The sequence below is a fragment of the Asterias amurensis genome, chromosome 6 (genome assembly GCF_032118995.1).
Source record: "Asterias amurensis chromosome 6, ASM3211899v1".
NCBI lineage: Eukaryota > Metazoa > Echinodermata > Asteroidea > Forcipulatida > Asteriidae > Asterias > Asterias amurensis.
This window is the reverse complement of record NC_092653.1, coordinates 510207-524837: the sequence shown is the minus strand read 5'-3', so window position 1 is coordinate 524837 and position 14631 is coordinate 510207. Positions and strand designations below refer to the sequence as shown.

The following is a 14631-nucleotide window of genomic DNA, read 5'->3' as shown; positions in this document are numbered from 1 at the left end:
CTACGACAAGGTGCGTTTTCATCCCTACTGATTGTTTAGCTCCGGACGTTGCGTTGAAAATAGCTCGCAGCGACTTGCCCGGAGGCAAAGCAACTTTGGATCTGGCGAATTACATTTCATCCTAACGTCGCTTGCTCAGTAATTACCTCGGACAAAAATAGACGATAGAATAATATAATGATGGGTTGGGAACATCAAACACACTGATTGAAGTATAACTTAATTTCATTAGACAATAAAACAACATAATTCTCTGTGCTTTTACGAGGGAAATGATGAAGTTGGACTTTGTTCGCCTGTAACGCAACACAACACAGTACAACCATGATACAACGAAAACATAAAGTCTTCGATGCCGTGAGCAGAGTTACCAGTTTTCAGTACAATAAATTAGCAAGGGTGTCTTGGATTGCTTTAGGCTATAGAGTAGAGCAAGCCCGCCGCCAGGAATCACGACAAAAACTCAATATCCAACAAAACTCCTCTATTGAACAACTCTTCTTCGTTTCAACGTGTTGTTGTGTAAACGCCCCAAGCAAGAGCAGCTTTATATCTTAACTCCTTGTGGCTACTGCGTCACCAGCGGGGCACTCTGTGTCTCTTTCCTCCTGGTGCACTTGCACTTTTTCCCCGTCTATGTCTCAGACTCTGCAGTGCTTGAGGAGAAACCCAACGGGTGATAAAGCTAGACATGCCTGGCATCACGCACCGAGTGCTTTGTGTTGCGGCGTGAAGCCTAAGCCACGTACTAAATACACGGGTAACTCTTTGTTTGTAAGGTCACACGTACCATAATACCATCCCCGCTGTGGCCAAATTTGTTGGGAAAACTTTCTGTTCACTTTCTGGTGGCGAGAGGTTTTTTTCTCGGTTTTGAAATTGGCTAATCGTTCGTGAAAAAAAGTCAAACACACTTCAGTTGAGTGCATTTGAAAGTGTACTATTGGTTGTCTTTTGTGTAGATGAAGAAAAAGATTTTGCAAATACAAAAACAAAGGTGAATGAAGGTTGCCACATGCGCATTGGTACTTATTGTAAAAGCCATAGCAACTCCTGAAATCTTCCAAGTTTGCTGATTTCATTGAAACTGATACATGACATCTGAAGATAACTATAGTATAAATCATCAACTTCATATAGCTTGAACTGTCTTAACAAGTCAGGTGGCCGCGGGTATAAATGTTTCAACCTGTACACTGTTGAACTCCGGTGCCGCTCATATTATTTTAAAAACTAACACTTTTCAGCTAAATTTGCGAGAATTGAAACAAAAACATCGGCTCGGGGGTCTACAAAGGCCCCAAATCTACGGGGGTCGACGTGAAGTTTTCCCGGGCTAAACTTTCAGGGCGTTCTGGGGCCCCGTGTGGCGTTCCCGTCATGACTGGTACCCATCAGGACAATTCTTAAGCCACACTGATAGGAAGTAATGCCAGGGGCGTTAAAACAATACACCATGCCCCGTAGTTGTTGGTACCCGGCCTACAAATCAGTTCTGAAAACCCCTGTCCGAAATGGTCGAGTTTTTCTTGTAAAAAGTGGCATCGTATGTTTCTCAATAAAACAGCGTGAGACTGTGTTTTGCTCATTAAGCACTTCATAACATTCTTTTTCAGTGAAATTTATTTGTTTTCTATATACCAACTCTTTTACGCCCAGATTTCATCAATAATATCCGCCTAAAAGCCTCTTAAAAATCTCAAATTGGAAATAGTCAGTGTGTTTTTCCAAATTATAATTGAGGAAAAGATTTTGATGTTATAAAATGAAGATGCTAAGGGGTACCTTAAATGTTATGGTTGTGTATTCAGGCCTTATGTTTTTCTTAACAGTATGCCATACACGTCCAAATAATGCGTTTGCGTACAACACAATTAATAAGGTTGATATCATAAGTGCCTGGTGGAAAATAATCACGTGTGAATGACGTGATCACACAATCAATGATGACGTCATGTGTTAACACATGTTACTGTTGCCTCAGTAGAATTCTACCCAATCGAAAAAGACTGGTCCCTGTTTCACTATAACCCAACTGCTTCTGAATAAAGATGATGGAATAGTCACGGGGTTACAGGGTACCTTACTGTAGCTTTGTTTGCTAAATGACTTTTTCATGTGCATCAACAACTTCATATAAGGTCTATATAAATACATTTACTGTAATATTTACACCCCGCCCTTTTCAACCAAATGATGGATAACACTTACTTAGTATGATGTGGGAATTGATGTGGGAATTGATGTATGTTTTGTTAAAGTACCCAAAGCAGGGTCCCATACCCAAATACAGCACCGTCACCACAATCTATTGAATATGAGTCTGCATAAATAGTGACTTAAGGCAACTCTATTCAAACATTTAAGCAGCAAAGGGAACCATACAACAAACTGCCCTTAGTCCAAGGCTTTCTATTGTTGGACGACACTGCACAGGAGTTGACGCGGAATATTCATTCACTTCAAAAACACTTTGTTTTTATGGACGCTCATAAATCACTGATCCCTCCAACAAGTTTATCTGAAAAGAAAATTAGTTTCCGGTCATTTCACTCGTCCTGTGATCACAAAAAGCCCAGCAAGCGACTCGTTCTTTGATTGATTCCAATACGATACTCTATCACTTCGGTTTAATCCGTTTAAGTCCAATACAAAGACTACCATATTTCATTTTAACGCCAGCGATATGGAAATAGGAACTCATATGGTATAGTGAAATTATTCACTGGTCGTGTAACAATCATGCCAACTTGTCAGAGCTAAATCCTGGGCCAAGGTTATAGGTTTATAACCACACTTACCGATTCTAGAGATCTGAAACCATTTCATATTATTGTCAATTTGAGGAATGTCTGTTGATCAGACCTCATCATTTGCATTAGTCACAAATATTATTGTTATCATTGGGCGGGGATAGTTATCACACCACCAAAAGCAACCAATTCATAACCATTAATGATTGTGTTGATGTATGAATGATATATGAAAATAAATACATCTAGTAAATCACGAAGATACCAATATATCCAGTTATGAGATTTTTAAAATGTTTCTTTCTCTGAGATAGTGTCGTTTTACACTCACATTATATGTAATTCAGAGGTTATGTGTTGCAAGTAAACACACCCACTGGTGGTTCGTGTGACGTCATCAATCGTGTCTCTTCAAAACATCATGACAAATATACAAACTGTAGAGCTGGTGACGTCATAAATCATCTCAAACATCGTCATGGTGACATGAATCAGCTATCATTCCACCATTGGTGTATAATAACAACAGTTCGGAACCACGCTATACAGCCGCAAGTTTGCTTTCAAACCTCGATTTAATACGTAGATTTGAATAAGAGCAAAACAAGATGGCCGACATGACGCCCATTTTGGAATGTGATACAAACTTTATTTAAACATGTTATTTTTTATGACAGTTAAGTTTGTTGTAGGCCCTTACTTCAAATAACGGACTAAAGTTGTCAAATCAACATAGATCCGGGAAAACTTTAACACTTTGTTAAAGTGTATATTGAAAACAGGTTCATCATGTCAAGTCACATATTATTCAACAAGTTTCCCTCTTTATTTCGGAGGTCCAGACACCCCACGGTGTACCGGGTCTTTCGAGCCCTTTGATCCGGTCATGATCCAAGAGTACTACCTCGCTGCGATACCTAAAATACCTCGTTGGGAAACCTCGCTGGGATACCTCGCTGTGATCTTATGTGAGCTTGCAAGAAAGAAAAAACCTCTGTGGTCGCAATCCAAGTCGTAGATAAAAGAAAGCTTGCCGCCCCTTTCACGTTCTAGAACCACCAAGAGTTTGAAATGAAAGGTGTGTGTTTGGAATATAAATGTGCGCCATATGGGTTAGATAATAGAGCTATAAAAACAAAACACCTATCGGTAACCTGACAAATTGGCCACACAAATATTTAGCTTTGGACATAACAGCTTTAAAAATGTTGAAGTTTCTTCGTCAAAATGATTGAGACTAACATCAACATTTTCAAGTCCTTTTTCACGAATCATTTATTTGCTTTACATTTTCTTTAAATATCATGCTCATGTTCACCGTGAATTAATTTGTGAAACCAACAATATTGATGATTAATATAATCGATATTTTGTAGGTCCTAAATGAAATGATTATAGCAAATCAATTATGTCATTGCGATATAATGGGCCGGGTAATTTGTTAACAATGCCAATTAAAGTTAACATGAAATGACGTTTCTTTGGATGCATTCACGGTGTTGTGTTATAATTATTACCGTCTTTGAATAAATCTTATTATTCTGTAATTGAGCAAGACAAACGCCTGGAGTCACAACGAAGCGGTTATTTTTGGAAATACTTCAATGCTTTCACTGATCAACAAACATACCCTTGTCTTCTTTGACGATCTGTAAAGCTTCCTCAGAAGCCACTTCGAATATACCTTTAAGATCAAGGGAATATTTTGTAATGAGATGAAATTAAGCCAACTTTTTACTTCGTAAAGGTTTAATGAAGTGAATCACAGTTCAAGAACGGTACAAAGAATGGATGGACAACCTATCATTTTGATCATGCCACATTAACTTATCAAAATTAAGATTCGCACATGTATATTTATTCTATGTATTATTGTCAAGTATATTGATGTTTTGATTTTTTGTTGTTCATATTCAGAAATTCAGAATGACCCCTGTCATGTTCTGACGAAACATTGTTTTAGTTAAACCCTCCTCAAGTATTTTAAATGCGTAAACCCAGGTGGCCTTTCCGTTACCTGTGAGGACAGACCCAAATATTTCACTGTCATTCACTGCAAAAGTCTTTGAAGGTGTTTTCAGGTATATTTATTTTCACGTCATCGCTTAAACAAAGAGACCAATTTAAGAGGCGTTCTTGACATTGACTAATGACTGTCGTTGTATATAAAGCAAACAAACATAGCGATCGGCATGCGGCGAAGTTGCACCAAAATATGTCCCGTCCCTTCAGCTTCCTTGCACTTTTAGCGTATTTCGAGAGTCTTGTATTTTTTTGGACTCTGTGTGGATAGTAGATAGTTAAACTTGACCCTGTGTCTGTAAACATAATCTCCAATCCAGACGAATGTTTGATTTCTAACTTGGAAGTTTTTCTGGCTTTCCTTTTGGGCTTCGTGGGGTGCGACCTCTACACGACCCCTCCCCCTGCCGCCCTTGGTCTAGTGCCAGCCATGGTGAGCAAGCTGCGATCGGCACCCGGGCCTGTCACATCGAATCTTAGCCCCGTAAACACACCTGGTGCTGGCCCGCTAAAAAGTACAGGCGACACCGCCGGTCCGGGAATGTATGCCTAGCTAGCTGCATGTCTCTATAGCTAGACTTGACTTGTTTCACTGAATAGCATAACTATGGTCAAATGTGAAGATAGGTCCCTGGCCTTTGGGTGGTATACAACATTTATAACATAGAGATGGAAATCAGTTCTTCTGTCAAGTTGACGTTGTAAAGATGACATTGCTCAAACATCCACCCACAACGAAACAAATTCGACCTGTAACAAGTCTATGGTGTCAATGATTTGTGCCATTTTGTGGTCTGTACTTTGGTTTATTTACTGTTGCCTTCTTCATGGTTGCACCGTACTTTAAAAGTGGATACAAAATTAAGGGCACAAAATGGCACATGCCTTGGTATTGTAAAAACCTTTAAATGACTGTTCACTTTTTTGACATATATTTTCTCAGTTGGCTTAAGTTTTCGTGCAATGTCTAACTGAATCTGATAAAAACTTTCACTTCTGTCAAGTACTGTAGAGCGTTAACCTATTCATTGGCCGCCATCTTGGATTTTGCGTATTAATATAATCCACACGACCAGGTCGAGTCTATAAGTGGAAATAGTGTGGTTCCTCCATTGTGTCAAGTCTAGAATCAATATTGTACACATAAAGAAAGAGTGGAGCGCGACAAGCGAGTGGGATTAAGATATATGCCTTATAATATGCATGAAATTCATTGTGCATATAATTTTCCATGCTACTCAGCTGCAGAGATTTAACGGAGTTATATGTATTTGTACATTGAGCGGGCTGGACCGGTCTCCGGGGATTGGTACCGTGTCGGTGTAGTCACGGATATGGGTCTAGCGCCTCGTGACCACGGCCACCACGGGCGGCAAAATGCCACCAAGTCGTGACTTCTGTTTCGTGTCTCTAGATTTCGTAATAAAGCCAAAATTGTCTCCCGTTATAGCCATTTGGATATTTTATGTGATTTTTTGTTTTGCTGGATGAATTTGGATTCAATGAATTACTTAACAGATGAGCTGAGCGTCAGCAACTAAGATGCTTTCATCGTTTGTTTGTAATGGTGCATTGTATTGAGTGAGAGCAGTCTTTGCATTGTGGCTTTGCGTCCTGGATTCACGTTGATCACGTGGTACATTTCAAACTTTGCTTTTTTGTTCAAATATACACGTGGTTCTACGAGATCCTCCTTCCGGTGGTTTGGTTCCTATCTCATGTCACAATAATAAACTCCTGTGATCTTCACTCGTGGGGTACCTGACTGTTTACATACCACCCGGTTTGGTTTCGTTGGTTCGGATGACATAATTAAGATATCTTTCTGTATATGATTGGTCGGTCAATTTCACTTAAATAACTCTATTTCATGTTACTTGAACACTGATTTACCACGGATTTACCAATACAGGACCTCGTGAGCAGAGTTTCTTTTTTGGTGGACATGAAACAGTCGTCTGATATACATAAATCAAAGCTTGCCGACTCGCATGTAACCCACATGTTATTAATAATGCATAAGAGTGGTAATTAGTATGTGAATTATTTCAAATAGTATCCGCACTCAAATTCTTATGATACTTGTTTTAGACCACAAAATCTCCAGGTTTTTGCGTTAGTTCCAGACTTTGTGACATTGCATATGAAATAGTTGGCAATATTTATAGGAATACCGTTTTGTCTTCTGCTTGTGACGGAGGATTCTCGAGAGTGCCCGAAGCATCGCGCCTGCAGGTCAACGAAACTGGTCAGAAAATCGTTGAGAAAAACATCAATGGCAGGTCTGAGTACGAAACGAGTAGTTGGTGTTATAGGAATGTCCAAGCTCCAACGACTTAAAAGCAGATCACGTATCAGCTAATTATCAACAACATCAGCTAATCTCTCACTCTAACAATCTGGGTCACAAACAACACAGTTATCAATATCAGCTAATACATAACATAATATCTTAAGTCCCATCTGGGAAACGACAGCGTATTAATATCAGCTAGTGCACAGAGTGTGTATATCAGCTAGTCTCTTGTCTAATCCAGGAATCAGCGGGATAATTGTTAGCTAGTATACAGAGTGTGTATCAGCTAGTCTTTAACGTATAATCCATTAATCAGCTAGTCTACAGAGTGTGTATCAGCTATATCTATGCAGCCAGTATCTAGTCTAATCATGGGATCAACAGAATACATATCAGCTAGTCTACCGAGTGTGTATCAGCTAGTCTTTAACGTACACTCCATTACTCAGCTACTCTACAGAGTGTGTATCAGCTATATCTATGCAGCCAGTATCTAGTCTCATCATGGGATCAACAGAATACATATCAGCTAGTCTACCGAGTGTGTATCAGCTAGTCTTTAGTCTAGTCCGGTGGATCAACAGAATATATATCAGCTAATCTGCAGAGTGTGTATCAGCTAGTCTACAAAGTGTGTATCAGCTAGGCTTTGTCGAATCCAAGGGAGCAACAACATATCTGTCAGCTAATCCACAGAGTGTGTACAGCTAGTCTACTATCAGCAAGTCTGTAGTCTATTCAGGTCATGGAATCAACAGATTATATATCAGCTAGTCATAGTCTAATCCGGATGCCTGATGTGTCGCATGAATTGTTGATCCCAGTCCCACTTTGTGAACAAGTATTCATGATAAAACCTTGAATCTTCATGATCGGAAAGCAATGGCTCATTGAACTTTCTTGTCGTCTTTTTATTGCTTCTACGAAAGTTCAGTCAACTGTGGACAGATCTTAAAAAGTGAATGTATGCCTGTGTTAATCAGAGCGGATAGCGTGTAATGTTGTAAAACTGTGACCGTTTATTTCTGTTGTTGCAGCTTTCTGGTTGGAGTTGGGTACTAGCCTGTCAGAGTCAACCTACTGACCCTCATCCATGTTTATTCTCTTATAAATGAAAGTAAATTACGTCAATCGTAATTTTACTGAGCTAGAATTTACGTTTACCAACTGCTGCCGGGACATGAATACGCCTCCTTTGAGTCAAGATAGTGTACAAGACGGCAACGTTTGCAAAACGTCTGTTGAACATTTACCACCAGACGAACTCTCTTTTATGCTAGTGTATCAAGTGACATTTCGGGGAAAGCAGTTCGGAGTCACGGTGGACGTGCACCTTTGATATTAAAGGGGCACATTGCTCCAAATCTTGTAGATAATTGCTGCTTGGAATTGCTCCTTATTCTTTTCCAGTGTTGCTATACATGCACACAAACCATCTATAGTGTTTTGTACTCAGTGAGTAACAATTAAAAACATTAGTTCTATAATAGGGGAGCGTGTTCTGTCACTGAAATTACAAACAACTTGTGATTCATATTCAACTTCTTTTAATGTCTTTCCAATAGTAAGTGTTCATTTCAAAACGCTTTTTTAATAGCCCAAAGCGCCCAAATATAAAGGCTGTGCGTTTCATTACGGCTCTATGTCCAGTTAGACATACCTACACCTTGTATTTAACATCAGACAGTATAGTGCGCCTTTCCTTGTTGCTCACCTAAAAGTACCAACAAAATACTCACATATAACTTGCCGTGTTGAACTCCACCTTTTGGTACAATAAATGGAGTTTATTTATTGGTCTGTTGTGTTTGCATTTGAGATTTAAATATCCCGTTACAGGTTTAGTAACAATCGGTGTATAATCGGACTACTTGTAACAAAAGACGAGGCTCCAGTTTTCTGGAGTTGAACTAAACTTTGTAATTCTCGCCCTCCGGTTTGGGTCGATGTCAGGTCGCTGGAAGGGAAAAGCTTGGAATTAATCTCTCTAGGTTACCATAGTTCCCACCTTTGGTGCTTTTGGGTGTTTTTTATTTTTTAAGATATTGATGGGATCTCTACTTAGTGAAATGGTTGGGGATTATAGTTAGAAAGGGCGCGAATAAGATCGCAGTTAAAAGGGAAAGTCATATAATAAATGAACAGTACATGTTGACACATGAACAACGTGTATGTCTACCTTGATAATATTTAAGATTTTCTTTAACTTTCTACTGTGAATAGCCAGTGTGAAGTGCTTTGTGTCCAGGGCAAAATTATTTTATTTATTTACTTGTTTATTTATCTTTTGCCTTGCAGGTTTGTATTATTGCATAGCGCTTTACATTGTTGCCAATGGCTTCCCAAAACACAAATGAACCCAAGAGTGCTGCGCATGCGCTGTACGGATCTTCACCACCGCTATAAATCCTTGCCTAAACATCAGCGTGGAAAACTCAACACTCTCTAAACAAGTTGTAACATCGCCCTCTGACGTGTAGTGGCTACAAAAATATGTTTGATTTCCTTTTTGACACGGGTTGGGTTTTGGATGTTGTACTATTTGAAACTCTCTCATTGGTTTATACTCAAATTATCGTAACGTGGTGGATGCCATCAACATACCGCCAAGTTAAGGCTGGTATAAATCATAAACATGTCATTCTACATATGTTAGATTGTGTTTTTATTTCCCTTTACCATGTGTGATCCCAAGGGAGTTTCTGGTCGGGTTTGTACAAGCTTTCCTTCCTCCATGGTACAAGCATCGAGCGAGTATTTTGGTGTATTGTTTGATCAGGAATCTTTGATAGAAGTAAGAGATTATCTTACAAGTGTATAACCCCAACAGGAGTCAATTGGTTTTTAAAAATAAATCATTATAATGTCAGACTCGGTTTCTTTTGCGAAGAAGGTCTGTTTTAAAAACGTGGCTAGATTTTGCGTCGTTCACCACACATTCCCTTGTAGTCTGTTTCCGCCAACAGGCAGTCATAAATTACAATCGCGAATAAAGGCATTTATATTCCACTTTAGCTCAAATCAGTGAAAACACGATCAATAAAAGTCTTCTAATTCACTTTATCCTTTGACCAGATGGTGTATCCATACACCCAAACCAACCACATTCACCCCCAAACCTCAAACGTGTTGGCCCTGACTCCCTAAAGGGGACAACAACTTAGAAGTTTATACCAGTCGGTGAGTTTAGAAGTTATAAATAAAACCAAAGTTTAACAGCTAAACGATTGTAGACTGGCGATGAACCTATAGCCAAGTGCTTGACCCCGCATGGCCGCGGCACCTACTTCAAAAAAAAACACCGTCCCCTGGTAACGATCCCGTTGGGAGGGATTAGTACGTTATTTGTACCTTCGCGGTAACTCAGCCGGGCTATAAATTCAGCATTGCGACCGGGACTTAAGGACGCGAGACGACGGATATACGACGGTGGGAAGAGAGCTGTTCAAACGGTACCGGTCTATGCCGCGCTCTGCACGGTTTACCTGGGAGTCCCCGGAGTTGGGAAGGGTAGCTTTACTTCCCCTCATGTCGAGAGAATAATTGAATAGTATGTCTAGCTAGGTCATTATCCTCTAGGTAGGTGGATCTTAACATGTATCGGATTCTTTGATTTAGTTATTAGGACCAGTGATTACATGTTTATGTCTCTCTAGTGAGGTTGATTGTAAATCAGTGCATTTAACCACCAATCTTTATGCTGACCCGCTGTTGGCCAGGGTCTAATATTTTAATGCATGTATTTCAGCTGGAGGTGAAGACTACGACAAGATGAAATATTGATTTCATTAGCTTCGTGTCAATGACCTACTCCATTGGCTTCTCAACTCTACTTAGCTGCATAAAGAATACTTAAAGACACAATGACGTTGATCATTTGCAAATTCGAATTTAAAGATTGGTATCAATTGTTTCTCCCACAATCCAAACAACTCCGTAGTAAATCTAGGCATTTTTTTCGCAAAAAGGATTGGTATTCTCTCTTAAAATATATTTCATATACCAAAGCTCGGAGAAATGTTTCCACAGTTTTCCTTAAACAGTTTGAGCATCGTTTTTTCAAGGGAACTTCTTAGTGGGTTAAAGTTCATGTAACACTGTGCACACAAAAAGACGTGTCGTCTCTAGTGTGGAAAATATTTGTGATCCACTTGCATGTTGGAAACTAAACTTTGCTTGTTCATTCTAAGTCCGATATTTCACAAACTAATGTAACCTGAATGTTTGTATTAAAGTTGTACTGTTGACTAATTTGAGGTAATTTGACTTTTAAAGAAAATGTGCCCAAGTTATTTTCAGCCAGAACGTCAGATATCATTGTTAATTTGTTTTAGCAATAATTCATATCATAAAACAATACATGTATTAACACATACATACATTCCTATCTGAGATTATACTTGAAACAATATTAGTGCATTCCAACTTTCATCTCGGGTTTTCTCATGGACATTCAGTTTGTTACTCTGTTGGGATATTTTATCACGAACTAATAAATGATAATTCGGTGTAGAATATTCACCCTGAGCATCATAATGTAGCCAATAAAGTGTGTAGGATTCCTGCATGTAACAAACGGACAGAGACTCATGTCTGCTCGCCTTCCCGTGAAACACGACCGTCCTAGGCAGGTGCTTCGTCCCACCAAAAATCAATGATTCCTCCGCTTCGAGAGGAGGCTCTCCCCGGTACCACTGCACCGGTGAATAGCGTTAGGCTACGGTACAATGGCCGGCCCGGAGGCCCACAGGGCCTGATCTATCGTACCGTACCACCCCTTGGCTCTCGGTGGCGTCACTATGGCGTCGATCATGTCTTCCGGAGTTCTCTTAGGTCTGGAGACATGAGAGAAAAGAAGAAGCATTGAGGCAGGCGTTAATGGGGGCCCTGAACTGGTTCTTACCCGCAGGTGACGGTATAGTTATTTTGGGGCTGATGCACAGAGCATCCTGTTTTACGAAGAAAAAAAGAGAGAACTACGTTGTTGTCATCATTGCATGAATACAGATGGAGGTTTGATGAATCGCTGAGTGAAGACATGTTCCAAACGCAACAAAAGATTGAAACAGATGTTTTGTTCCTATTTTTATGTTATATTTCAATGATTGACTACATTTCAATCCGACCATTGAGTTTGACTACTTACTGTGGTGTGATATGAACTGTTTGAACCAAGTTTATTCTGATTTACATGACGTCTGACTCTTTTTTGTTATTTCAAGTTTGAAAAATAGTTGTACAGAAAACTTTAGTTCAGTTCGTCAAAAGTATGGCAGCACTTTTAGGAGCCAATGCCACTATTTTTAGAACCGAGTGAGTTTTGATAGAAAGCTTACTCTGTAACATAAACAGCGTACCTTTTGAAATTTAAGAACCCAATAAAAATCTGTAAACCAACTGTCACGCATGCCTTTCCCAGAGAGAACCGTACCCAAATTGATCATACCCTCTTTACGATCATTCATTCACAAGTGGTGCTAGTTTCACCTCCTTCCCAAAGGTGACTGAGTTTGTTTCGTCACCACCGTGCCCCCGGACGGTGTGTGTTGGTTTCGCCTTTGATCATAGACCGCCATTCAGTCATCACGAGAAGCAACTCCCATCGGGGAGTAGGAGTGGGGGGGCGGACTCTAGGGGATTGTGACCTAGCAAACTTACCCTGTGTGTTTGTGAACCCTTCGGTATTCTCGGAGGTGTGGCTTTGAACTAACTATATCTCAGTCAAGCAATCTTTGTAATAGTTATTTAATCGGTGTAAGGCTATCCATAGAACCTCCATTAGAACTTTGTATACAGGTAATAATCAAACCCAGGAAGTTTGTTGTTTTCTTATATACACAAACTGTTAGATAACGTTAGACAACGGAACTCCGTACAACACGGTATTTTTCAACTGTGGAGTGGCTTTACATGGTACCACCTTCCGATAACGAGTAAAAATTGTGGACGATCATTGTTTTTATTTTAATTTTAAAAACATTTTAAACAATGCGTAAATCGTGAAACCTTTAAATTGAAAAGGGGAAAGGGGTAATGAAAGTCACTTATCGTGTCTAAATAAGTAATGGCGATGTGTCCCCGAAACCCAGTTTCCTTTATTCAATTGATCATAACGGTGCCAGGGGTCACTACGTGACAACTACCACATTACAATGACAACAATTCAATATCATAAAGTCACATTCTTCTACATTATTGTGTTTGTTTGTACCGAACCGTCTACAAAGCAAGGCCATAATAAGTCGACTCACTTACTCGATCTCTCGACACCAAAGCAACTACTGACCCAAGTGTTTGGGTCTTGGTGTGGGTAGGAGGTTGATCTACTACATCGTCGACTCAAAACGACAGCACAACTTAGCCCTCTAGTTCAAGAAGGCCATCCAGACATATGTGATTGCAATTTTCACTCCCCGTTCAATCCTTGGTAATACCGGCGGTTGTTTTGTTCCTTGAGACGGTCAACCCCTCTGGGCTGATAACACGTAGCAATCAAACCTGCAAATAATTTACCATCTCGGTCTTTTTCTTTTGGATATGTGTGAATTGTTGAGAGTTATTGAGCTTGATAGTATTAGGAACTGCGAGGTGTGTGTTTTCAAAATGGCTGCAATGGATTCACACTCGTCCCTAGATGGTTTCACACTCGTTCCCAGATGGGTTGCATCTGCTGTCGTCTCTATCGCAAAAAGACGTGACACATTATGCGAATTTTTGTTTTTCGGTTTGACAAATTTGTTTTGAGAAAAGAATTGCTAAAATCTATTGTCGAACACGAAACACCTTGGACAAGGTAATTAGCTTTAAGTAGATGTTCATCAAACATTAACTAGTTTTAAAATGACTTACATCTTAAACCAGGCCTGTGTGCTCCGTTTTCGAAAGGGTGAGGGCACCGAGGCATTGTCAAAAAAGAAATGGGTAAATTGTATCACTGGTTTTGAAGGGCAGTGTTATAACCCTTCCTTTAACACGCACCAGTTCACACAACAAACATTTTTAAGTGGACATTTATGTTATGTTGTGCCCGTGGTGGAACAGACCGGAGGGCTCCCTCTGTAGTTATATAACTCTATGCGGTTTACTTATTGTTCTTTTTCTTCTTTTTACCCCTCCAGGTTTGGTTTCAAAATCGGAGATCGAAAGAGAGAAGAATGAAACAACTCAGCGCGCTAGGTGCAAGACGTCATCACTTCTTTCGAAACCCAAGGCGCATGCGCCCACTTCGAGGTCCGTATGACGTAGAGAATAACCCGGATGTTATGGGGAGTCCGCCATTTAATTACGACCACGGTAAGAATTATTGAGAGACACTTGATGACCCTTTTCGAAACTACGGCTTCGGCTTTGAATTCGGCTTAAGGCTCCGTCCTCTGCCTGAAGCCAAGAGCACGTACGCAATGCTAGCCTGAACCGAATCTGGAGTCAAAACCGTGGATTCGAAAAGGCCCTATATTAGGCCTTCACTATCCTGCCGCCATCTTGGTCGTGTTTCCAGGATGCATTTGCAACCATAGTATTTATCTTACGAAAGGGTACCATTCTATTCTCGTTTCTAGC

At 40.0% G+C, this 14631-nt stretch overlaps 1 protein-coding gene across 1 annotated transcript in view; it reads left to right on the top strand.

Moving 5' to 3' along the window:
* The window catches only part of LOC139938974 (LIM/homeobox protein Lhx5-like), a 44514-nt gene that overhangs the window by 19156 nt on the left and 10727 nt on the right, over positions 1-14631 (top strand). The window contains exon 4 of the mRNA XM_071934659.1: positions 14190-14364. Coding sequence (XP_071790760.1) covers positions 14190-14364 — 175 coding nt within the window. The remainder of the gene's footprint in view (positions 1-14189; positions 14365-14631) is intronic.